General features: G+C 44.8%; 1 protein-coding gene across 5 annotated transcripts in view; it reads left to right on the forward strand.

Annotated features, from left to right (window-relative positions):
- Positions 1 to 27,599, forward strand: part of LOXHD1 (lipoxygenase homology PLAT domains 1) — a 198,326-nt gene that overhangs the window by 31,517 nt on the left and 139,210 nt on the right. For all 5 annotated transcript variants that reach the window (XR_014161414.1, XM_081881330.1, XM_081881332.1 and 2 more), the window contains exons 3-4: positions 5,922 to 6,002; positions 8,183 to 8,367. Coding sequence is in view for 4 of the 5 variants with exons in the window: in XM_081881330.1 (XP_081737456.1) it covers positions 5,922 to 6,002; positions 8,183 to 8,367 (266 nt within the window). In the remaining variant the exon portion in view is untranslated. The remainder of the gene's footprint in view (positions 1 to 5,921; positions 6,003 to 8,182; positions 8,368 to 27,599) is intronic.

Consider the following 27,599-nt stretch of genomic DNA (forward strand, 5'->3'; position numbering starts at 1 on the left):
GTACAGTCCTACTTGTGTGTACTCAGAAGGAAGTCACATGGAGTCTTATGAGGCTTAGTCCCCGTTAAGTGGGTAAAGGATTGGCTTAAAGGACAATTCTAACCTCACTTACTGGGAGTAAACCCCCTAGAATCCCCTAGGACTTACCGTATTTTTCGCTCTATAGGACACACTTTCCCCCTTCCAAAAATGAAGGGGAAATGTGTGTGCATCCTATGGAGCGAATGCAGGCTTTCGCTGAAGCCTGGAGAGCAAGAGGGGTGGGTGCGCACCGACTCCTCTCACTCTCTAGGCTTCAGGCAGCTATCCTCAAGCCTGCGGAGCCCGGCGGGAGTTCCCGCCGGGCTCAGAAGGCTTGTGGATAGCAGCAAGCTCCAGGAGCGAAGGCGAAGTTGCGTGCAACCTCACTGCCGCTCCCGGACCCGTTCTGGGGGCTGGGGTCAGGGGAAGCTTGGGCTTCCCCCACCCCAGCCCCACGGCTAAAGAGGAAGCCAAGACAGCCAGCAGGATGGAGAGGTTGCGTGCGGCTAAAGAGGAAGCCAAGACAGCCAGCGGGATGGAGAGGTTGTGTGCGGCTAAAGAGGAAGCCAAGACAGCCAGCGGGATGGATCCCGCTCGCTGTCTTGGCTTCTTTGCTCTTTGGGGCTGGGGGGGATATTTTTCCCCCTTTATTTCCCCCCCTAAAATCTAGGTGCACCCTATGGTTCAGTGCACCCTATAGAGCGAAAAATACGGTACAGTGGTGCCCCGCAAGACGAACGCCTTGCAAGACGGAAAACCCGCTAGACGAAAGGGTTTTCCGTTTTGGAGGCGCTCCGCAAAATGAATTTCCCTATGGGCTTGCTTTGCAAGACGAAATGTCTTGCGAGTTTTTCCGACTTTTTCCCCCCTCCCCCTTTTTCTAAGCTGCTAAGCCGCTTATCAGCTGATCCGCTAAGCCGCTAAGCCGCTAAGCCGCTAAGCCGCTAAAAGACGCTAATCCGCTAATAGCGCTAATCCGCTAAGCTGTCAATGGGCTTGCTTCGCAAGATGAAAAAACCGCTAGACGAAGAGAATCGCGGAACGGATTATTTTCGTCTTGCGAGGCACCACTGTACTTATGAGTAGCCATGGCAAGGATTGCACTCTTAGGCTCCCCTTCTTGTGTTGCGCCGGGTTCTCTATCATGCTTGATTGCTTTCGTGCGGATGTCAATGTATCACCGAAAATGTTAATTTCATACCATAACGCCACATTTTCTCCATGTCTACAGCGCTGACAAGAGGTACCTGAAACTCTTTTAAGTTTCCCCCTCAAAAGACCTTCTTTCTCCAGTGAAGCAACTCAAACACGAAAACCTTATAAAGACAAATAATATGGGAATGGTAAAGGAAATGCATGAAATTTCAGGCCTCTTTGCCATATTTAAGAGAAACAACTTGGAGATGATTTCAGAATACTCAAACACATTCAGTGCACCAAGTTGGCTCCTAGTAGACTGTAGATGTTTTAGACCACCATTTCCATCAGCCCCAGCTGGTGGTGGGATAGAAATTTAGTTTTGTGTTCATTTCAATGAAAAACCACCAAATTCACACGCTTCAAACGAATGTGTAAGGTCAAACATGGCTATGCTTTAAGCTTTGCATTTTTGTGAATGTTGCGTAACTGTTCTTCAACCAAACGTTGTGTACGAAAGTCCACATATTAGTGAAAACAACATATAGAATTAATTAATTCAGAGGGAATTGCTTGCAAAAATGTGCATATTATTCAAAACTGCATACAAGAATAGGTTTATTAGGAGAAATTTGCTGATGAATTTTCATGAGGGTTTTTCTTCTTCAAAATAATAAATTGCTGCAGAGATGGGGAGGACTGAAGATGGGAAAAATGAGAAATTGAGATCATATTTGCACCAGACATTTAAAGCAATATGTTACCATTTTAAACTATCATGGTTTTGCAGTTTGTTAAGGGTGACGAGAGTTATAAGGAGACCCAAAATTCTCCTAATTCCCAGAATTTTCTGGAAAGAGGAACTCACTGTTAAACTCACTCTGTAAACTAAAACTCTGTGAGAGGAATAGGGGTCCCCTAAGAACACTCATCAGCCTTAACAAACTACAGTTCCCATGATGCTTTGCGGGGGGGGGGCGTGATTCTTAAAGTGGCATAATACTGCTTTAAATGTCTACTGCAGGTGGGGCCTGAGATAAAATGACAGATTCATCCACACACACTCCAGCTGCACAACAGCGGCCATAACATCATGTTTCTTATTTTCATTTATTTATTTTGCATCATTTACATACTGCTTGATTGTAATAAAAACCTCTAAGAGGTGTACAAAAACAAACAAGCACACTAGAATTATCAGTGAAAGACAGTTAAAAACATAAAACATTCCAAAGATGATTAAAATAAACAGTAAGCAAAAAAAAAAAAAAAAAAAAGGAGATTAAAATGTATGCCAGCATTCTACATAGGCTTGTCAAAGCAGAGAAAAAGAAAAAGGTTTTAAGCAATCACTAAAAGGAGTTTTTGTTTTATTTTGCCATGTTGAAAAAGTACTTTCTCATGCATCTCCCAAATCTCTTCCCAGTTAGTTTCATTTATGACCCCAGAATGAGCCATCTTGTTCAGCATTTGAAATTAACTCTCTCCTGACTTAAACCTGCAACTGCACTCCACCTTACCTTGCCAAATGTCACAAAAATAGCTTGCCATTCTTCCAAAACAGCTTCTCATTTGACCTTTTAAAATTCTTGTTAAATGAATACCCTGTTTGATGTATTTATGCACCGTTTGATTGTAAAAAAACAACAACCCTCAAAGTAGTTTACACAAAGATCAACCATAAAACCAGCAAACAATTACATTAAAGCATACAAGCAGTTAAAATACAAAAACAGTTTAAAATTCACACCAGTGTTTCTAAACATCAGGGGTAAAGGCTTGTATAACCAAGAATGTTTTTAGCAGGCACTGAACAGAGGAAGGCACCTGCTTGGTCTCAATTGGCAAGGAGTTCCAAAGTGTAGGTGCTGTCACACGAAATGATGGAGTTTTTACAAATGTGGAAGGGGTATTATGTGTCACCTGCAGCAGTGCCAATTCCGCACTCGAGCAGGCAAATATGTGGCAAGGTGATCGCTTAGGTAATCTGGTCCCAAATTATTAAGGGCTTTGTATACTAATAGCAGAGGGACGCGGGTGGCACTGTGGGTTAAACCTACACAGTGGTTTAGGACTTGCCGATCAGAAGGTCGGCGGTTCGAATCCCCGCGACGGGGTGAGCTCCCGTTGCTCTGTCCCAGCTCCTGCCAACCTAGCAGTTCGAAAGCATGCCAGTGCAAGTAGATAAATAGGTACCACTCCGGCGGGAAGATAAACGGCATTTCCGTGCGCAGCTCTGCTTCACCAGAAGCAGCTTAGTCATGCTGGCCACATGACCCAGAAGCTGTACGCTGGCTCCCTCAGCCAATAAAACTAGATGAGTGCCACAACCCCAGAGTCGTCCGTGACTGGACCCTAACGCTCAGGGGTCCCTTTACCTTTATACTAATAGCAACACCTTGAAATTAACCTGGGAGCAAATCAGCAACCGGCGTCGATCTCTGAGCACAGGTGTTATGTGCTGACAAGGCGTCACCCCTGTCAGAAATCTCGCTGCAGCGTAATTGCTTTGCAGGGCTTCCCAATTCCCGTTCTTCTCTTCCCTGTGGTCTCCTCAAAAACAGAACAGAACAAGCTTCACAGGCAAAACCAGAAGGAATTTATTCCTGCCTGTTAGCTCCAGCTAACATTTGACGGTAATAACTGATTCAACAGCAAGGGTGGCGAGAGAGCACGACGCCTACGCCCCGCTCCAAATTTGTCACACTGTTCACGGAATATGGCAAAAGGATGGAATCTCATGCATCTCCCCGGCGGGCTGTTTTCGGAGCGCTGACGGATGATACGCCTTGCGGAGTGCATGACATTTGAGACCCCCTGTTTCGCTCCACGGCACCGATTGCACAAAATGCCATGCATTTCCTCAAAGGTGGCACCTTTCTGGTTGCCACAAGGCTTTCTGCTTCTTTCGCTTTCACCACTGCGTGCTGCCACACCGGTGCATGGCTACGTCACCTCTGCATTTCGGCGGCGCACTTCACAGAATGGTCACCACAAGGCATGCTGAAGTCACGTGAAACGTCTTTGCCATAGGTTCCCCGTTCCCCACATAAACATACAGGAATTTGCATGTCTCCGTGTGTCATCAAAGACAAGAAACATCCATTCCAGAGTAGATTTCACTTCCTGCTTCTGTTGCATCTATATTTTTATAGGTTGGGGTGGGGGCAAGTCAGTCTGAATGACATCTGTGTGTCCTGTCTAGGCCTGCGATCCAGTGAGGCTTAGAATTGATTGATTGATTGCATTTATTTCCCCCCTTCCTCCAAGAAGCCCACTGAGCCTCTTAGGCTTGCTGATCAGAAGGTCGGCAGTTCGAATCCCCGTGACGTAGTGAGCTCCCGTCGCTCTGTCCCAGCTCCTGTCAACCTAGCAATTTGAAAACATGCCAGTGCGAGTAGATAAATAGGTACCACTGGGGCGGGAAGGTAAACGGCACTCTGGTTTCCGTCACAGTGTTCTGGTGTGCCAGAAGCAGTTTAGTCCTGCCAGCCACATGACCCAGAAAGCTGTCTGTGGACAAACACCGGCGCCCTTGGCCTGAAAGCGAGATGAGCGCCGCAACCCCATAGTCGCCTTTGACTGGACTTAACCGTTCAGGGGTCCTTTACCTTTTACATAGTTCTCTTCCCCCTCTCCACTTTATTCGCACAACAGCCCTATGAGGTGGTTTTGGTGCGCTGGCAATCTCCACTAGGGAGAAAGCGTCTTCACCCTGGCATGTCCTCCACCGGGAATGCGGCAGGGAGAAGCGTCTTCATAAAGGTCTTACCTTTACTACGGCAAGGCGGTTGGCAGTGGCTGGAGGATGGTGGGCCGAGTCAGCCTGGCTGGGTTGGGGGTGGCGGCAGCATGCGTGTGACATCACACATGTGTGACACCCCCCCTCCATGTTGGGCACAACTCAGTGCCTCTGCCTAAGGCTGCTATGCCTTCCGTACTGCCTCTTTCATCCTCTCATCTGGGAGTAAAAACAATAGAACTTACTTCTGAGAAGGCATGCATAGGGTTGCAATGGAAGAGACTGAGCAGATGTTCTGGATGTTCCCTGGTTCAAATCTCACCTGTGACATGAACTCTCCAAAGTAAGAGTTTTGTCCTACACCTTAGATTTCCATGCATGCCAACGAAAAGGTAATAGCAGCACCACTTCTTCACGAAGCAAGCTGATCCTAGTTTCTGCATATCGTGGAACTTTTGAGAACATGGGATCAACGTTTCCCCCCTAGTGCCAATTCCCCCCTGCTCTTCTCTTTCTTAAATTCCCTGCCTTCACTGTTCCTTGCTTCCTGCTTCTCTCCCCAGTAAGACCAGCTACTCTGGTTTGTTGCCAACACTCTTCGGTTGTCAGTAGTCCTCTTGGCGGCGTCCTCCAATGCTATCTTTCAATTTAAGAAACCAAAACACTGGGAGAAGCACAAGATGCGCCCAGCGTGACCCTCAGTCTGAGGTGTCTGTCCCAGCCAAAATGACCCCTCACTTCCCTCAAGGGAGACTGACTGTGAGAATTCCGTGCTGCCTCTTTCATTTTCTCAGCCTTGGAATGTTCATGGACATTCTGATGCCTCCCACCAACTCAGCCATTAGGAGCCAGAGGCTTCATTACAATAGATATTGGGAGCCCCCCCCCCACACTTAGGTTCAAATTATCAGGTGATGTGTCAGCTGAGTGGTGCAAATGCATGTGCAGACCATCTGTAACGATCACCGTTAACCCCTTCTATTCAATAATTGTTCTTTCCGGGGGCATGTGTATATTTCAGGAGCAGCTCTGCCTTTGAGAGGAGCAAAACGGATGTGTTTCGAGTGAGAACCAACAACGTTGGGACAATCAGAAAAATAAGGTACGGTAGAGGAACTTACCACAATATGGAGACACAGAATATTGGGTTCCCCTGAACCACATAGTCTTATCCAGGGGTCAGCAGACTTTTTCAGCAGGGGGCCGGTCCACTATCCCTCAGACCTTGTGGGGGGCCAGACTATATTTTGCAAAAATAAATAAATGAACGAATTCCTATGCCCCATAAATAACCCAGAGATGCATTTTAAATAAAAGGACACATTCTACTCATGTAAAAACACGCTGATTCCCAGACTGTCCGCTGGCCAGATTGAGAAGGGCCGGATCCAGCCCCTGGGCCTTAGTTTGCCTACCCATGGTCTTATCAGACAAATTCATGGGCTTTCAGCAATAAGGTGCATATCAAGTGCTGGAATTATAGGCAGGCATGATGGCTTGCTAGCAGGGCCGGATTTAGGTTTGATGAGGTCCCAAGCTACTGAAGGTAATGGGGCCCTTTATATGTCCAGCTGTCCTTTGTCAGCAACAAATTGTCAGTTTTTTTTGTGTTGAATATATGCCATATGGTAATTTATGGACCTAATAGGTATCTAAAGCCATTTGCCACTGTTGCTGTATGTAGGTTTTATTTCATTTGTTTTTTACCTTATATTTTGGAAATGTACATCCAGTTTTTCCCCCTTTAAATTTTTTTGGGGCCCCCAAGAAAGTGGGGCCCTAAGCTATAGCTTGTTTAGCTTATATGTAAATCTGGCACTGCTTGCTAGATAAAACGATTACTCTCCTCTCCCCATGCCCTGCTTCTTCCAAACGCCTCCAATCCAATTTTGGGGGACACCCATGGGAGAAGAAGGGACGAAAGCCGCAGCGCACAAGCAGACGTCCTTGCACAGGGCCCCACCCAAAATCCTCACTCAGCCCCAAATTCTTGACTTGAAATTCTCACATTCTGTGCTGTCCCCAGGGATAAGCTATCTGAGCACATAAAAGGCATCGCTTGGAATATAGAAATTTAGGAAGGGGCCTTAAACTAAGTAACACCATCGGTCCATCTGACTCAGTATTGTTTTCTCTGATCGGCAGCAGCAGCTGTCCAGAGTTGCAGACAGGGGTCTCTCCTGGCTCTAGAGATGCTGAGGGTTGAATTTGGGGCCTTCTACATCCACAGCGGGATGCGGGTGGCGCTGTGGGTTAAACCACAGAGCCTAGGACTTGCCGATCAGAAGGTCGGCGGTTCGAATCCCCGCGACGGGGTGAGCTCCTGTTGCTCGGTCCCTGCTCCTGCCAACCTAGCAGTTCGAAAGCATGCCAGTGCAAGTAGATAAATAGGTACCACTCCGGCGGGAAGGTAAACGGCGTTTCCGTGTGCTGCTCTGGTTCACCAGAAGCGGCTTAGTCATGCTGGCCACATGACCCAGAAGCTGTACGCCGGCTCCCTTGGCCAATAAAGTGAGATGAGCGCCGCAACCCCAGAGTCGGCCACAACTGGACCTAATGGTTAGGGGTCCATTTACCTTTACCTTTTTACATCCACAGCAGGTGCTCTAACACTCAGCTACTGCCTTTCCCCTATAATGGCACCACAATATCATATATGTGAGCAAATAGCTCATCATTTGGTGATTCTGTAATGTGAGAATAGCCACCTGCCCTTGGAGAGTGTATGACTGGGTCAAACCCTTTTAATGAGCTTAAGAGTTGTGTTTAAATCAAGAGATTAGGAAACTAATCAAATCAGGCCATTGTTATAAAGAAGAACCCCAGTTTCTCAATGGAGCTGAACTTGATTCATGTTACAACATGAAATATATATATGAAATGATAAAAATAATATTAATATATAATATAACTGCAATACTTGGCAATCCTTGTTAATGATTTTTATGCAGTTTTACATACATCTTTTCACAAAAACCTTTTGCCAAGATGAGTTTAAAATTATTGGAATTACGCAGGAAAATGAAAATATCAATTATTTTTTAATGTCGTTATTTACCAAGCAAAGCTAAATTATATCAATTTAACCAATGCATCTTTTGAATTCGCAAATCATGTTACAATTTTTTTTAGCACCCCTCATTTTGGGAATCTGAAAGTTGAAAAATTCGGCACTCCCTACTGTTGAAAATTTTGAAAAATCCAGCACTCCCTACTCTTACATTAAACGTGAAGGTGCGGCAAACCCCCTAAACCCGTGTCTTGTTCTGATTTGTGCGACAGAATTGAACACGACAACACAGGGATGAACGCCAGCTGGTTTCTGGATCGTGTGATAGTGACGGACATGAACAGGCCCCACCTCCGCTTCTACTTCCCGTGCAACAATTGGCTGAGCAAGGATGAGGGTGACGGACTCTATGTCAGAGATCTTATCGGTAGCCTTAACCCCATGGATGTTCCCAAAGGTATGTCATTTCGCAACAGGCTGCGCTTACGACTGTGCAGAACAGCATCAAAATGGGGGCAGCTGAGGCTGGTAAAATGAAAGAATATGGTGATGATTTAAGTCTTGGGGCAATGATGCCGTCAAGAAATTTACAGAAGGCAAGGGAGAGCAAGTATAATTGTAGCACCCTGCTTGTGGTTAACGCTTAGCTGGAATGAAATATTCAACGCAGCAATAGAGAAATTAAAATAGTAATTTATTTGTCAGACAAATAAATAAGAGGCTCAGTGGTACGTGGTTACCAAGCTCTGGCCTGGCCTCCTGCCATTCTGGCCAGCACTTATATTCCCTTAATCCAGCCCCCTTTGCTCCTCCTGTGGCTGCCTCTGTCCAATCAGCCTGGTTGAAATTCCTATTGGCTGTTTGCTAGAACCAATCACAAAAGATACACCCACAAAAGATACACCCATTTCCTTGCCCTTATATGGGAGACAAAGAGCTATATATAAATGACAAATAAGTAATAATATATCTTACATGGAATCTTAATTACCAGCTCACCTCTTGCCCTTCTTGCCCTATTGCCTTCTAAAACAGATGGTTTAATCTTACATTTTATGTTCAACAGATGTCAAGGATCTTGAGTTTCACATCAACATTGAAAGATTTCCTTCATTTAATGTTTCTAAACAAAATGCCTGACAACTATATATCAAGACTGCCCGGATGGCGTCTTCTGTCCGGCAGGGGGGGGGGGCTGGTGGCTGACTTAATTTCAGGATAAATACAACTCTTACAACCATATGAAATAAGAATCTAGCATTCCTTAAATCCTTTGCATAATTACATTTAAGCCAATATATTTAAGCTAATATATTTCATACATTTATCATAGGTAGCCTCTTAAAAGAATAAAGCTTTTCAAAGTAAAAAGGAAGGAACTCAATAAAACACAGCTTTTAAAAGAAGCCTCTTCAGTTTGCACCTCCCCCTTTCCCCCTCCTCTCCAGCCTCAAAATAAAATAGGAAGAAGCTGCTTCTTCTGCCAAGCCAGTTGCCTTTCCAACATTTAACACATTTTAACCTTTTTTAACTCTCTTAGTTTAAGAAACAGCTTTAGAAAAGGACTTCCCCAAAAATGCTCTCTTTCTTTCTAGCTAAATGTTTTTCTTTCCATTTGCTCCTGGCCTTTCAACCTTAGAAAGAAGATCTGGCTCATTTTACTGGGAGGCACATTAGTATTATCTTTCCCCATTCCTAATGGTGTTTTCTCAGCCTTGGGGCAGCATATGTAATTCTCCCTTTTTATGACTTTGAGAATTGTTTTTCTACTATAAATCAATGGGGCCCTCTTGTTTTAGGAGGAAAAACATCTTGCCAAGGTTCTTTTAGGCAGCTGGTTTTTTTTTGCCTGGCATGAAACATTTGAAAATCCTTTTTTAAGCTCATTTTTAAAATGCAAGCCCTGATTAAACATATAGAAGCTTTGATAAAAATGCAGGCTTATGATTAGATGCCTCATTCCCCCCTTTCAAGCTCAAGGACCTTCATCCCAAGTGTCCTTGATAGCTTGACCTTCATCATATTCCTGAGGTAAAGCTCTGTATAGGGCCATGATATGAGGTAGAGTTTCATTTGAAACCATCTTGCTAATTGTACTTCTAAAACATGAAATGATACATGGCATCATACATAAAACCAATACTACTACTGTCAAGAAAAACAAGCAAGACAATAGTATCCCTTTGAGTCCTGTGACATTAGGTAACCAATTGGTGAGCCATCCCATATCCCATCCTTCCCATGTTTGTACTGGGACATGTGCTATATTCTCCATCTTTGTGGCCAACACACGGATTGCCTCACCATTATCAGAAATGTTAAAGCAACAGGCATTCCCTGTCAAGTTCAAGACTCCACATAGGCCTCCCTGCCTGGCAAGTACATAATCCATTCCCATTTTCAGCTGCAAAATGGCGGCTCTACTTTCATCCAACTGTTGTGCAATAAGTCTCAAACTCTGGGCCGTTGCATTGGTTACAAGTTCCACTACTGCTTGCAATCGAATTATTCTATTTAGATTATAAATAGGATCCCGTGCCCCTTGTATGAGCTCACCAGGATTCCAGGAGGCAGGATCATAATAGGCTATAATGCGCTCTGGCGGCCAATCATCAGTACCGCTCCAACTTTGGGTACTTCCTCCTGCTATATGAGAAATATCAGCATTCCTTCGTGTTCGCCTGGCCGAACTAGTGGGCATAATCCACATTGGTGGTAATACCCAACCCAAGAAACAAGTCCCACTCCATTTGGAAGGGAGTTTCTTGTATGCCCATTCTCCACATATCCACCACAACCATCGGGTCTGAGGTTTTTGGTACGGGGAATACAGAAGGCGAAATACCAAAAGGGGTAGAGAGTTCACAGTGCAGTATGTTAGATTGCCTTCTTCTGTCACAGTTATGTTCCACACCACTTTCCATGCATGAATAAAAGGAGGTGCACAGGGCAAGGCATTCCGAGTTCGATAGGTAGTACCGTGTGCCCAGGTATGACTATTCTTCTTATAATCCCAAGTATAGTGACAATGAGAAGAGCCTATCATGGGAGAATCAGCTGCATCTGATGATTTATGTACACAGAATTCCCCTTGTACAGGTATAACTCGTAATGGTTTAGTTGAGTTCCATCCGGGGAAATTCTGTATTTCAGTTTGGTGTGGCATTTCGCTTACCATACCAATAGCATCTAATGGTATCGGTAATAACGGCATACCTCCCTCTGAATCATCTGGCCCAAGAGAGCAAACAAGGCAATTGGTCCTATTTGCAACATTAGCTACCATTTCAGCTAAACCTACCCACATATTGTGGTCATGGCTGAATCCATATTTAGCCAATTTGGTCAGATTCAAGGACCCTTCCCCTTCCCAAGGGATCAGGATTAATAAAATCATGTTGATGTCTAGTATATGCATTCCTTCCACAAAAGATTACCTTATTGTGATAGCAAATAATTATTAGCCCCAATATAATTCCCCCAGTGACAGAAATGGGGAACCACCAAGACCAAAACATATATCCCGAGGATCCCCAATGAGTAATATCTCTGATAATTGTTCCACAAGGGGGGCAGTCAATCAATTGTATTAGAGAATCTTTCCGTTCACAGTCGCTGGTTCAGACGCTCCTCAAGCTTCAGGCGTGCGCAGGTCAGCCAGCTTCCAGGTTGTGGCTGCAGCAGGCCGGTCGTCAAATGTTGCCCGTGACCTAGCCCGTTCCCGGTAGGGCTAGATACAGGGGTTTTTGGAGAGAGTTAGTTTTAAAGGATTAGAGGGGTCACCTTTGCACGTCCAACTGCCTTCAGACTTCTTCAAACGAGAGTGATGAATCCAGGGGGTCACCTCAGCTACCTTCACCGCTGTTGGAGTAGAGAGCAAGACGGTGTAAGGTCCACGCCACTTAGGTGCAAGTGGATCGCGTTTCCACTCTTTCACCCATACGCTATCGCCAGCCTGGAACTGATGAATCGGCTCGGCAATGCTGCACGGCGTGCGCTCGAGGGCCCACCTGTTAAGAGAAACAAAAACACGGGAGAGAGATTGCACTTGTTCCTGTGTCACATGGTCTCCTATTTGTTTAAGGTCAGCTGGAATATCCTGAACAAAGGAGGGCGGTCTCCCATACAGGAGCTCAAAAGGTGACAACTTAAGTCTTTTTGTGGGTGCACACCGAACACGAAACAGTGTTATGGGTAACACATCTACCCATCCCAATCCCGTTTCCTGGGTTAATTTTGCCAATTGGGTTTTCAGAGTCCGATTCATTCTTTCAGTTTTCCCTGAACTCTGAGGCCTATATGCTGTATGCAGTCTCCATTTTACTTGTAGGACTCGACATACATCTTGTACTACTTGATCAATGAACGCTGGCCCATTATCACTTCCAATGCATCTAGGTAATCCAAACCTTGGGATCAATTCAGTGAGGAGTCTTTTAGTTACCTCTCGTGCCTTTTCAGTTCGGGTGGGAAAAGCTTCAACCCATCCGGTAAGAGTATCTACAAACACAAGGAGATACTTGAATCCCTTAGAAGGGACCAGCTCTGTGAAGTCCACAATTAGGCTTTCCATGGGGACGTATCCCACATGCTGAATTCCAGGAGGTTGTACCGGTCCCTGCCTGGGATTGTTTTTAGCACAAAGAACACATTTCTGTGAAATGCAAGTTGCTAATTGTGATAGATTAATAATATACAACTTCCGACTGAGACTCTCTCTAGTTGCAGTACCGCCAAGGTGAGTAGATTCATGATAATTTCTTACAATTGTGCCTGCTAGATGATGAGGTACATAAATCCTATTGTCCGGCAGGATCATCCAACCGTCCCTCACAACCGCTCTTTCCTGTTCAGCCCACTTCCTCTCTTCTGGGGTATAGTGAGGTTTAACTTCTTCTGGAACTACCTCTGGTATGAGGGCTGCTATAAATCCTCCCACAGGCTTTTGGGCTGCCTCTCGGGCTGCTTTGTCAGCAGCATGATTTCCTCTGGTTATTGGATCCCTTCCTCGTCCATGACCTTTGCAGTGCATTACAGCAATCTGTTCTGGAGCCCATACTGCTTCTAACAGGATTTCTACTTCAGGTCCATATTTCAAGGCCTTCCCGTGGGCTCCGATTAGACCTCTTTCTTTCCATAGAGCTCCATGTGCATGCAGGGTTAAGAAGGCATATTTTGAATCAGTATAGATGTTTGCCTTACATCCGGCTGCCAATTGCAGAGCTCTAGTTAAACCTATAAGTTCAGCCTTTTGTGCTGAGGTGCCAGCAGGCAAAGCTTCAGCTTCCACAACTTCCTCATTGGTAACCACAGCATATCCTGCTCGTCTGGCACCTTCATGCAGGTAACTGCTACCATCAGTATAATATACAACATCTGGATTTTTTAATGGCTCATCTTTCAGATCAGGTCTACTGGAATAAACTTCATCCATTATTTGGAGACAATCATGTGATTCCTCATCATCTACCTCTGGTAGGGGCAGCAAAGTCGCTGGATTGAGCATATTCACTACTCGTAGATGAATCCTGGGATTTTCACACAATAGGCCTTGGTATCTAGCCATCCTTGGGTTCGTTAGCCAATAACTACCCTTATATTCCATGAGTGTCAGAACAGCATGAGGTACATTCACATACATCGTCTGGCCAAAGGTAAATTTATCAGCTTCTTTGACAAGGCTCGCAGTGGCCGCTACTGCCCTTAGGCATGGAGGCCATCCTTTTGCTACTGAGTCCAATTGTTTAGACAAATAAGCTACTGGACGGTTCCAACTTCCTAATCTCTGGGTCAGGACTGCCGCTGCAATCCCATTCTGTTCATGTACATACAGCTGAAAGGGTTTTTCCGAATTAGGCAATCCAAGGGCTGGTGCCTCCATAAGTCGCTGTTTGATAACTAAAAAGGCTTGTTTCTGCTCAGGTCCCCATACGAATGGGTCCTTTTCTGCACCTCGAGTGCTTTCATGTAAGGGCTTGGCCAGACTACTGAAATCAGGTATCCATAGTCTACAAAACCCTGCTGTTCCCAGGAATCCCCTAAGTTGTTTTCTTGTGGTAGGTTCCTTGATAAGGCAAATAGCTTCTTTCCTCTCTGGTCTCAATGCTCGTTGTTGGTGTGAGATGTCAAAGCCCAAATATTTGACCTTTTCTAAACATAACTGTGCCTTTTTCTGGGAAACTCGGTAGCCAGCTTCCCAGAGCAAGTGGAGCAGTTCCTCTGTCCCTTCTTTACAGGTATCAAAATCCTTTGCAGCTAGTATAAGATCATCCACATATTGCAGAACCACCTTTTCTCCCGGTATTGAGGGGTAACTTGTTAGATCCCTCGCCAAGGCAGTGCCAAATAAAGTTGGGGAATTTTTGAATCCTTGGGGCAATCTTGTCCAGGTTAGCTGGCCTTTTGTTCCTGTCAAAGGGTCTTCCCACTGGAAGGCAAATATAGGTTGGCTCTGTGGTGCCAGCCGGCAACAGAAGAATGCATCTTTCAAGTCCAATACAGTAAAAAATGTTGCTTCTGGTGGGATCAAACTCAGCAAGGTATATGGGTTTGGTACATTTGGGTGCAAGGTCTCGATAGCCTGGTTTACGAGCCTCAAGTCCTGCACTGGCCTATATTCATCTGTCCCAGGTTTTCGAACAGGCAAAAGGGGTGTGTTCCATTCTGATTGGCAAGGCTTAAGCAGACCATATTTTAATAGGCGGTCCAAATGTTTCTGGATGCCCTCCGCTGCTCGCCGGGGTAAGGGATATTGCTTTACAGATACAGGGGTAGCCATAGGTTTTAGGGTTACTACAATTGGAGCTATATTCTTAGCCATTCCTGGTGGGCTATTTTCAGCCCATACTCCTGGTGGCACCTGTAGAGTTCGGAGGAGCTTGTTTAATTCTGTATCCAATGTGGGTTGGACTTGCAAGGCTGACATTAGGCGCCATGATTGTTCCTTAGGTACTGAGAGGGTAATTATTCCTGCTGCTTTTGATGGCAGTTTCATTTCTGGACCTCGAGGAGTGAAAGTGATTTGGGCCTGCAATTTGGACAGCATATCTCTACCTAAGAGAGGTATTGGACACTCAGGTATATACAAAAACTGATGGGTTAAACGATGTCCCCCAATCTGGCATTCCAAAGGTTGGAGGAAAGACCTCTTGGCTGACTGTCCAGTGGCACTTTTAATGACTACACTTTTGGATGCCTTTTTCTGCAATAGTTCTGGGAGTACTGAGTATTCAGCCCCAGTATCAATCATAAAATCTATTAAATGGCTCCCTAATTGAATCGTGACCGTGGGCTCCTGGAAGCCTAACTTTATGGAGTCCGGTCGTTCCTAGTCTTGGGTAAAATCCTCTTCTGCCAGTCCAATGAAATTGTCTCTACTCCGTCCCTGTCCTGGTCTCTGATATCTTCCATCTCGGATCATTCCCCGTCCCCGTCCCTGGTTTCTTGGGCCGGAGCCTGGGCCTGGGCCTGGGCCTGGGCGCACTTCTTCCAACCTCAGGGGTTCAGGACACTCCCGCTTCCAATGACCCTCCTTCTTGCAATTTGCACATTGATTCCTTCCCAGTGGTGGATTCCTTCCTCGCCCTCGCCCTCCATTTAAGGGGCGGTGGTCTTGCTTCACTGCTGTGGCTAGCATTACCATCTTTTCCTTCTGCCACTTCTTCTTCTCTTGTTTCTCAGCCTCATCCCTATTCCGATAAACTCGGCGTGCAATGGCCATAATTTGGCTCATCAGCATCCCTTCCCATCCTTCTGATTTCTGAATTTTCTTACGAATGTCAGAAGCGCACTGGGCCACAAATGTAGCAGTAATCATTCTGCTGTTTTCAGGGGCTTCAGGGTCAAAAGGAGTCCATATACGATAGGCTTCTTGCAGCCTCTCTAAAAAGTCTCCCGGACTCTCATTTGGTTTTTGTTCTACTTCTGAAACTTTAGACATATTAGTGGGCTTCTGGCATGCCCTGCGGATACCTTGCACAAGTGTCTGGCGGTAGGTGGTGAGTCTGGCCAGGTGAATTGCATTGTTTGGATCCCAATTAGGATCTTCCAAGGGAAAGTTATCTTGGAGATGACGGTCAACATTATAAATATTTCCCACTCTGGCCTGCTCACGCAAATATATCTGTGCCTTTTCAATTATGTCTCTCCTTTCCTCAGTGGTGAACAGAGTATTTAGGAGCTGGCGACAATCTGTCCAAGTAGGGCTATGAGTATTTACTATTGAAGTCACCAAGTCCATCATAGCCTGAGGTTTTTCTGCAAAAGATGGGGTGTGTGTTTTCCAATTCATCAGATCTGTAGTTGTGAATGGAATATATTGCAGGGTCGAAGTTCGAGGTGGCCGTGGTCCGGGTTGCCCATTAACCAGCGCAGGCTCCTCAAGTGCATCAAATACTCTTCTAAGAGGGGCTACTACGTGACCTTTCTCTTCACTTTGCTCTAGGGGCCTCAAATCATAGGGGATGGTATCTGTCGCAAGGCGTTCTTTTAGCAGCTTTATACGCCTGGCTGTATTGCTTGCTGACCGAGCAAGGTCTCCCTGTAACTTCTGTAACATTTCTCTGGGACTTGGATGTACAGGGGTTTGGGGTGGGCAATCAGTTGTTCCACTAAAGGAGACTGTAGATGGAGGTCTATTAGGAGTCACAGGTGGAATAACCACTTCTGCTTGGGCTTTATTATAGGACTCCAATGCCTCCTGAAGATATTTATCATAATCTATCAAGGAATCAAACTCTGTGACTCCACTCCCATTATTCATTCCAGTTTCTTGCCTTGGGGTTACAACTGGTGGAGTGTTTGGATTAAGCTCCCTTCGATGTGGAGCATAGGGTGGAGGTGGAAGCACCTCTTCCTCTGGCCCCTCAAAAATGGGTTTGAGTTTATTTGGCAAGATTCCTTTCCTAGCTTCGGCTTTTACAGCCAATAATTTGCATCGTTTGACTTTGCATTCCCTTATCCATGGAGGATTTTTATTTAATGTGCTCAGCCAGGAATCTATATATGGAAATTGTTCTGGGCACCCTCCAGTTTCTTTGGCGATATCAGTCCAAAGTTTGCTTACTAAATTTATATCAAAGGTTCCCTGGGATGGCCATCCAGTAATTTGTTTTGGCCATTCTAGTTCACATAACGTTCTCAAGCGCTCTGGCGTCATTTTGACACCATATGCCCCTGAGAAGGCTTTCTTAAAATTATTTAACATACCCTCAAGAGGTGTATTTTCCCCCTTTGAACCCCCAACTCCCATTGTATGGCCCTGTGAAGTATCCACTCAGTCACTCACAGACGCGCTTCGTGGGTTTCCTTGCCTAGTGAAGTCGCCTTACTAGGAACCGAAGTACTGCCCACTCCACACTCGGGTCAGCTACAGATTGCTCTGTACTTTCTCACACATACAATGCGCTGGATACTTCACCACACTCTACCTCCCAATCCTTCCCTTTCCCTACACCAGATCACCATCTGATGTACCCAACCACCTAGCGTACTCAGTTTCCCCTTACTGAGACGCAGAAGTTTGATCAAGACTTCTCTTCCTCCCAATTAATTGGAGGGCCAAAAATCCCTTTGTGCACTTACCCTTGGTTGGTTCCCTGTTTCCCCCGGTCCGTCGCCGCCAGTGAGCAGGGTATCAGACAGACGAGTCTTCTGCGTTCCCCCTGGAAAAAATTACCAGTGCGCGCTTTGGGTAAGCAGTTGTCCTCTCTCTTGTACCCTGCCCAGTAGGGCGAAGGGGCTGCGTTCCAGCAGACCACTTATCCGAGTCACAGGGCACCATAAAATGTAGCACCCTGCTTGTGGTTAACGCTTAGCTGGAATGAAATATTCAACGCAGCAATAGAGAAATTAAAATAGTAATTTATTTGTCAGACAAATAAATAAGAGGCTCAGTGGTACGTGGTTACCAAGCTCTGGCCTGGCCTCCTGCCATTCTGGCCAGCACTTATATTCCCTTAATCCAGCCCCCTTTGCTCCTCCTGTGGCTGCCTCTGTCCAATCAGCCTGGTTGAAATTCCTATTGGCTGTTTGCTAGAACCAATCACAAAAGATACACCCACAAAAGATACACCCATTTCCTTGCCCTTATATGGGAGACAAAGAGCTATATATAAATGACAAATAAGTAATAATATATCTTACATGGAATCTTAATTACCAGCTCACCTCTTGCCCTTCTTGCCCTATTGCCTTCTAAAACAGATGGTTTAATCTTACATTTTATGTTCAACAGATGTCAAGGATCTTGAGTTTCACATCAACATTGAAAGATTTCCTTCATTTAATGTTTCTAAACAAAATGCCTGACAACTATATATCAAGACTGCCCGGATGGCGTCTTCTGTCCGGCAGGGGGGGGGGGCTGGTGGCTGACTTAATTTCAGGATAAATACAACTCTTACAACCATATGAAATAAGAATCTAGCATTCCTTAAATCCTTTGCATAATTACATTTAAGCCAATATATTTAAGCTAATATATTTCATACATTTATCATAGGTAGCCTCTTAAAAGAATAAAGCTTTTCAAAGTAAAAAGGAAGGAACTCAATAAAACACAGCTTTTAAAAGAAGCCTCTTCAGTTTGCACCTCCCCCTTTCCCCCTCCTCTCCAGCCTCAAAATAAAATAGGAAGAAGCTGCTTCTTCTGCCAAGCCAGTTGCCTTTCCAACATTTAACACATTTTAACCTTTTTTAACTCTCTTAGTTTAAGAAACAGCTTTAGAAAAGGACTTCCCCAAAAATGCTCTCTTTCTTTCTAGCTAAATGTTTTTCTTTCCATTTGCTCCTGGCCTTTCAACCTTAGAAAGAAGATCTGGCTCATTTTACTGGGAGGCACATTAGTATTATCTTTCCCCATTCCTAATGGTGTTTTCTCAGCCTTGGGGCAGCATATGTAATTCTCCCTTTTTATGACTTTGAGAATTGTTTTTCTACTATAAATCAATGGGGCCCTCTTGTTTTAGGAGGAAAAACATCTTGCCAAGGTTCTTTTAGGCAGCTGGTTTTTTTTTGCCTGGCATGAAACATTTGAAAATCCTTTTTTAAGCTCATTTTTAAAATGCAAGCCCTGATTAAACATATAGAAGCTTTGATAAAAATGCAGGCTTATGATTAGATGCCTCATAATAATAATAATAATAATAATAATAATAATAATAATAATAATAATAATTTTATTTATATCCCGCCCTCCCCAGCTGAAGCTGGGCTCAGGGCGGCAAACAACAATCAAAATAATCCAACGATTCTAAAAACATTTCATTATAAAAATTAATTAAAATCAAATTGATGGCAACCATTAAGCAAAATTCTGAGATTGCCAGAGGAGGGGGGTCAGACTGCGCCCTGACCAAAGGCCTGGTGGAACAGCTCTGTCTTGCAGGCCCTGCGGAAAGATGTCAAGTCCCGCAGGGCCCTAGTCTCTTGTGACAGAGTGTTCCACCAGACTGGAGCCGCGGCCGAGAAGGCCCTGGCTCTAGTTGAGGCCAGCCTAACCTCTCTGTGGCCTGGGATCTTCAAGATGTTTTTATTTGCAGACCATAAGTTCCTCTGTGGGGCATACCAGGAGAGGCGGTCCTGTAGGTATGAGGGTCCTAGGCCGTATAGGGCTTTAAATAATAATAATAATAATAATAATAATAATAATAATAATAATAATTGTTTTTATTATTATTTATACCCCACACATCTGGCTGGGTTTCCCCAGCCACTCTGGGCGGCTTCCAACGAAACACTAAAATACAATAACCTATTAAACATTAAAAGCTTCCCTAAACAGGGCTGCCTTCAGATGTCTTCTAAATGTTTGTTAGTTGTTTTTCTCTTTGACATTTGGTGGGAGGGCGTTCCACAGGGCGGGTGCCACTACCAAGAAGGCCCTCTGCCTGGTTCCCTGTAACTTGGCTTCTCGTAGCGAGGGAGCTGCCAGAACGCCCTCGGAGCTGGACCTTAGTGTCCGGGCAGAACGATGGAGGTGGAGATGCTCCTTCAGGTATACTGGACCGAGGTATGGTTGGGTTTTTGCCATGGGGTCGCCCTCCTCCTCAGATTTATATCCCACCCTTTCTCCAAAGGATCTCAGGGGCAGCAAACATGCCAATACTAAGACCGTACAATTTAAACTTCTAAAACAAGTTAAAAACAACTCTATGCCACAGGAGAGGCAAGGATCCTAATTGCTAAAAACTGGAAAAAAAGAAACTGTGCCAACAAAAAAGGAATGACAAGGCAAACTGTTAGAGTATATCAAACTGGCTAGATTAACAGAGGCAATTAGAGATCACACTAGACAAGAGTTTCAAAAAGCATGGGGAAAATGCAGAGAATACTTGACAAAACAGTGCCCTAAAATACATACCTGGACTTGTTTCGATTAATGTCTGCCTGAGACGTTGTGGATATTTAAGTTACAATTAGAAAAATCTTAATAATTATTCATAAAGGAAACAGTTTATAAGAAGTAAATAAGGAGGCCAGGAACAGGATAAAGGAAGTCTTTTATTTCGTTGTTTGTATTGTTGTATGTTATGCTCACTGTATGTTATGTTCACGTTTAATGAGGGTGGGTTGTGTATTGGTGGGGTGGGGGGTTTATATTATGTTGTAAATAAAATTCCAATAAAAATTATTTTAAAATACTAAAAACAACTATATAAAAACATTTAAAAATTCCTAAAAGCAACCATACTCAAACTAATAATTTATGGGTTACCAGGGACAGGACCTTCAGCCTAGGTCAGCAGGACTGTTTTGCATTTTTCTCCTAAATGTTAACAGTGAGGGAGACTGGTGCAACTCATTAGGGAAGGCATTCCACAAGCAGGGAGCCACCACCAAGAAGGCCCTGCCGTGAGTTACCGCCAACCAGGCAAACCCCCAGTGATCTCCCTTGCTGGTTGTAGGTTCTGAGATGGTTGATCAGGGGAAGGCACTCTGTTCGGAGCAAATGTGTGCCCAATCGCGCTTCTTCAGGAATTGTTCTTTTCTGTGGTTTCCTCCAAGGATATACGTATTACAAACACTTGCATCCCTTCCAAACCAGTGAAACACTCCTGGCTTCCCCCAAAGAATCCTGGGAATTTTAGCTTTGCTGTGGAGGATGCTGCGGATATCGTTTTTGGAAATGCTCTCCTGCCCTTTACAGAACTGCAGCTCCTAGCAATTCCCAGTGAAAGGCAATGAGCAATAATCCAGCGTGAAGTTTGCCGCAGTGTCGATCCATCATTTTACTTGCCACAAACCAGGCAGTTGGCTCACAAGCAGCACCGGCAATCTTACCATGTGGAGCATGTTACATAGGTATATGTAATACGAGCAGGGAGTCCACCTCCCCCTGGTGTCAAAGACTTGTGAAAATGGAGCCCGCAACACTTAGGTCAATCATAGTTCATCTCTGCTGGCTAAAAGGTCAGTTCAACGGAGATGAACTTAGAGTAGCTTTTCCCACATCGGAAAGAGACTAGATTCTTCCTGGAAAGGAACACAACTCTGATGGTTGGGCAGCTGTTATATTACAAGGGCTGATTAGGATGAAGAAGCACCACAGCCAAGCAAATAATAATAATAAAGAATAATAATTTTTTTTATTTATATCAACCTCCCCGGCCAGAACCGGGCTCAGGGCGGCTAACATCAAAATATATGATACATTAAAACATTACACTTACAGTTTTGGCAACTCGTTGTTGTTGTTTAGTCGTGTCCGACTCTTCGTGACCCCATGGACCAGAGCACGCCAGGCACTCCTGTCTTCCACTGCCTCCCGCAGCTTGATCAAACTCATGTTGGTAGCTTCGAGAACACTGTCCAACCATCTTGTCCTCTGTCGTCCCCTTCTCCTTGTGCCCTCCATCTTTCCCAACATCAGGGTCTTTTCCAGGGAGTCTTCTCTTCTCACGAGGTGGCCAAAGTATTAGAGTCTCAGCTTCAGGATCTGTCCTTCCAGTGAGCACTCAGGGCTGATTTTCTTAAGAATGGAGAGGTTTGATCTTCTTGCAGCCCATGGGACTCTCAAGAGTCTCCTCCAGCACCATAATTCAAAAGCATCAATTCTTCGGTGATCAGCCTTCTTTATGGTCCAGCTCTCACTTCCATACATCACTACTGGGAAAACCATAGCTTTAACTACCAGGTATACGGACCTTTTTCAGCAACTCAGTATACTCCAATTAAATAAAACCAAACAAATCTAGCCAAACATCAAGTACCTATCTGATTAATTAACAATTATTGCATTGTTAATGGGAGGGTGGGTTGGGTTTTTTGCGGGGTGAGGCAAAAGTGAGAAAAACTTTAGGTTTCCCTCTTACTGGCAAGAAGCAGAAACTTCTTTCCATGTTCCATGCTTGTTTGTCATGGAGAAGGGGTGACATTTGATGCCAGCTGCCCCACTGATTTTGCCAGTTTCTATATGCCAGAGATTATTCTCACCCTTATTGTTGTTGTTTAGTCATTTAGTCGTGTCCGACTCTTCATGACCCCATGGACCAGAGCACGCCAGGCACTCCTGTCTTCCACTGCCTCCCACAGTTTGATCAAACTCATGCTGGTAGCTTCAAGAACACTGTCCAGCCATCACATCCTCTGTCATCCCCTTCTCCTTGTGCCCTCCATCTTCTCCAACATCAGGGTCTTTTCCAGGCAGTCTTCTCTTCTCATGAGGTGGGCAAAGTATTGGAGCCTCACCGTCAGGATCTGTCCTTCCAGTGAGCACTCAGGGCTGATTTCCTTCAGAATGGATAGGTTTGATCTTCTTGCAGTCCGTGGGACTCTCTAGAGTCTCCTCCAGGACCATAATTCAAAAGCATCAATTTGTCGGTGATCAGCCTTCTTTATGGTCCAGCTCTCACTTCCATACATCACTACTGGGAAAACCATAGCGCCACTACTGAGAAGGCCCTCTGCCTGGTTCCCTGTAACCTCACTTCTCGCAGTGAGGGAACCACCAGAAGGCCCTCAGTGCTGGACCTCAGTGTCCGGGATGAACGATGGGGGCGGAGACGCTCCTTCAAGTATACAGGACTGAGGCATAGCTGTCAACTTTCATATTTGAAAATAAGTGATCAGCAGCCTCACCTGTCCTGGGGACAGTCTACGGGATATCTAAAAATCTGGGATAGCAGCAGGAGGCAGCGGGAAATGGCGCTGGAATAAGGGAATTTCCCGCAAAAAAAGGGAAGGTTGACAGCTATGGACCGAGACCATTTAGGGCTTTAAAGGTCAGCACCAACACTTTGAATTATGCTCAGAAACATCCTGGGAGCCAGTGTAGGTCTTTCAGGACCTGCATAAACAACTATGCAGAAGGTTGCGTTGGAAAGCTGGGCAATAGTGCACAGTTTATGATCCAGCATAAGCAAGGATTATACAGTGGGTTGGCTGAAGTTTGCGAAGGATCTGTCTCTATGAGCTCCGGCTGTCTTTTGGTTGAGTTCACATTTGCTGATTTCCATCCATCTAATCCATGCAAGGCATCTAGCAGCTGGGCTGATTTGCACTGAGCGGGTCTTGCCAAACCAACAAGCTGGAGTTGGAGAACCGCATGGCTTTGAACATGCCCAGTGGCACAGTTGGCCAGTCATGGAGGCAGCAAATTCGATGCCTTGCCTGGTTTGAATTTCTAAATTTCTAAAAGCCAATTTCTAAAGCCCTGTTTTCAGAGAGCTGCATCTTTAGCAAATACCTCCAGCAAATGTGAGCTCAAATGTGCAGAAAGGCTTTGGGGCTATGTGGAACGGCAGTGAGCGTGAAAAGCCAGGACTCGTTGCTTCGTTACTTAAAGCTGCTATCCTTATCAACGTTTGTAAAATGATTTATGGGGAAAGTAGATACAGAAACTCAAAACCTGTGGCCCTACCAAGCTGAATGTTGGAAGATTCAGGACAGCACTTCATCACGCAGCGTGTTGTTAAACTGTGGAACTCACTGCCACATGAGGCAGTGATGGCAAGCAACTTGGACGGCTTTAAAAGGACCGGGTAAATGCCACCTTGCCAACAAAAGTCCGTATAGTTAAAGCTATGGTTTTCCCAGTAGTGATGTATGGAAGTGAGAGCTGGACCATAAAGAAGGCTGATCACCGAAGAATTGATGCTTTTGAATTCTGGTGCTGGAGGAGACTCTTGAGAGTCCCATGGACTGCAAGAAGATCAAACCTATACATTCTGAAGGAAATCAGCCCTGAGTGCTCCCTGGAAGGACAGATCATGAAGCTGAGGCTCCAATACTTTGGCTACCTCATGAGAAGAGAAGACTCCCTGGAAAAGACCCTGATGTTGGGAAAGATGGAGGGCACAAGGAGAAGGGGACGACAGAGGACGAGATAGTTGGACAGTGTTCTTGAAGCTACCAGCATGAGTTTGACCAAACTGCGGGAGGCAGTGGAAGACAGGAGTGCCTGGCGTGCTCTGGTCCATGGGGTCACGAAGAGTCGGACACGACTAAACGACTAAACGCCAACAATAAATGTTGAAGATGTGGATTAAATAAGGCAGATTTCATACGCATCTCTTGGAACTGTTCTCAGATAGAAATATTCTGGAAATTGGTTCAGGTTAATATCTCTGCCATGTTAGGATATCATATACCCTTGGAAGCTAAAATATCGCTGCTTGGTTTTCTAGAATAGGTTGTTTCAGAAAAGAATTGAGAAATCGCTTTCAGCTTTATAACGGCTGCTAAGATTATAATAACTAAAAGGCGAGGGGAAATGATAACTCCTACTCTATCTGAATGGAATTAGAAAATTTGGTGCATAGTAACAAGGATTAAGCTAACGTATTATAAAATAACTTATCAACCAGCCCAACAGGTAAATGGAAAAATGGGTATTGTTTTCCATGTTTTGAACAAGTTCAACAACAATGTCCGACCTTACGCTGCTTTCAAGCCGCTATAACAGTATCTCTTTATGCTCTTTATCTATGGTTTATTTATAAGACAAAATGTATATAGTATAAAATGAGGGTTGGATGAATTCATGGAAGATAGGGCTATGGGTGCTACTAGCCACAATGGCTGTGCTCTGCCTTCCCAGCAATGCTTCTGAATACCCGTTGCTGGCATTCTTATCACTATGGTTAAAAGAGAACCGTCATTCATCTTGCGTCAACCAGGCCATATGATGGCAACAGCTACCTTTAAAGGGGGACAGTAATTCAGCACTGGACTGTGGGCCTCAATTCAATCTACCAGGCCCCTTTTCTAGGAAACTCCGCCCTCTCACCAATCACGTGACATAATTTGATGTCACCTGTCAATCATTTTGATTGGCTGTCCACTTCCCACACTTTCCACGGCCCTCAGGTTGAGACTCCATTTTATATATTTTATGCGAATTTTACTTATTTTATTTGCAGTTTCCCCTAAGGCTAAGGAGGAATTGAATGCAAACGTACAGAAGATGTACAGAAAATGAGTAAAAATATATAATTTCTTAGTTGTGCTTAGCTGAGTTTTTTTTTTTTTTTTTTGCTTAGCTGCTTTACTTTCTCTTCAGTGGCCTTTAGCTCCACCCATTTTAGCTGTTGGCTCTGCCCATCACCAGAATGCGGCCCCTGGATAGCTCTCCAGATTTGAATCTGGCCTTCGGGCTGAAAGTGGTTCCACACACCTGCGGCAATTACTCTCTCCTTTCCTTCCATTTCTGTTTGCAAGAATCCGAAAAACAAATCTGTGGCGTGCTGAAGGGACAAAGATACTTTGCAGATCCCTAGACATGTATTTGGACGTGATTCCTGGCGAATCAGTCTTCTCCATCTGTTTGCATTTCGACTCTTTTCTGCTGCTGCCGCTGCTTCTTTCTGGTTTCCAATATGTCGGGGTGCGTGTGAAACTAGGAACCAGTCCAAGCTTAATTAGCCTCTCCTTCCTGCCAGATTTAGTCAATGATGCCACTAAACAGGTCTTCCGAGGGAAGCAGAGAAATTCACACAGGCCTTCCAGACACAAGAATTACTTGCCTCGCTCTTCCACTGTTCCTTCTTACAGACATGTAGTCTCCATGCCTGGCGCTGCTGGAGAAATTTAAAGGGGTCTCTAGACTGGAAGCATCCCTCCCAGGAACCCCAAAGAGAAAGATGTAGGCTCCAGGTGAAATATTGAAATAAAAATACACATAGGAGGCAGCCTCAACAATAATGAGGAGGCTGTGAAGAACCACATCTGAAGCAATGTTTTGTTTTTTATACACTTCCAGAATACATACAGGATTTCTATTCACCGATCGAGGGATTGCAGCAGTCTTCACATTTGCAACCCAATAGCATCACACTGAACCAATCAAATTCGTTTGACTCTTTAGAACAGCCCTCATCATCCTATCATGTGATTGCATATAATCGTTGCTCAGTGTCTTTCTTTATTAAGACTTTGATGAAATTTTCCTGTTCATTTCCTGGCCAATGTGTTTGTAACCAGCAGAGGGAGCAGACACACTGTGTTATGGGAATTGTCCAAAAGGGGTGGTTAGAACTAGTGCAATGCATCACTGAACTTCCAGAGTGCTTTCGCCCATGGTTCCCTCTCACAACTTGCTTGTAGCCATCTCATCTATTGCCAGAACACCTGAAGAGGAAGACCATTTTTAAGAGGTGAGGCTGAGCATCTGTATCTCCTCCCGTTCCTGTGAAGCCATTGCTACTGGATGATTGTTGTTGTTTAGTCGTTTAGTCATGTCCGACTCTTCGTGACCCCATGGACCAGAGCACGCCAGGCACTCCTGTCTTCCACTGCCTCCCGCAGTTTGGTCAAACACTGTCCAACCATCTCGTTCTCTGTTGTCCCCTTCTCCTTGTGCCCTCCATCTTTCCCAACATCAGGGTCTTTTCCAGGGAGCTTTCTCTTCACATGAGGTGGCCAAAGTATTGAAGCCTCAGCTTCAGGATCTGTCCTTCCAGTAAGCACTCAGGGCTGATTTCCTTCAGAATGGATAGGTTTGATCTTCTTGCAGTCCATCACTGCCTTGCCGTGGCAAAGGGGCTTGAATAACTCAGAGAAACTATGAGCTAGGCCATGCAGTGTCACCCAAGATGGACAGGTCATGCTGGAGAGTTTTGACCAAACGTGATCCACCTGGAGCAGGAACCGGCAAGCCACTCCAGTATCCCTGCCAAGAACTCAATGGACAAAGACAACAGGGATATAAAAGTTTTGACGCTGGAAGATGAGCCCCTCAGGTCGGAAGGCATCCAACATGCTACTGAAGAAGAGTGGAGGACAAGTACAAGTAGATTCAGAGCTGATGAAGCGGCTGGGCCAAAGCCAAAAGGTCGCTCAGTTGTGGATATGACTGAAAGTGAAAGGAAAGTTCAGTGCTGTAAAGAAAAATATTGCATAGGAACTGGATGATTAGAACATTATAATTGATTCTGGAAATTCATGCAAAGTTGGGCTGTTCCAGCTCTAGGCTGGAGTCTAGAGAATGTACAAATGATGACTATCTTTGCATTGAGTAATGGATCTATTGTTCACGAGTAAGCCACTAACATATGAACGAGTTTCTCGTCTTGTTTCAGGCTGCTTTAATCATTGTCATCATCTTTATTAATAGCCATCTCTCCAAGTTTTTTTAAAAAATAAATCTAAATTTTCTGTTTTACATTTTGGAATATTCACTTAAACAACCTTAAAATATCAATGACTCCCCTTCCTCTCTTTCCATGGTTCATTTTGCACAACATAAATCCC

Source organism: Podarcis erhardii (genome assembly GCF_964252035.2).
Source record: "Podarcis erhardii genome assembly, chromosome: 11".
NCBI classification, from domain to species: domain Eukaryota; kingdom Metazoa; phylum Chordata; class Lepidosauria; order Squamata; family Lacertidae; genus Podarcis; species Podarcis erhardii.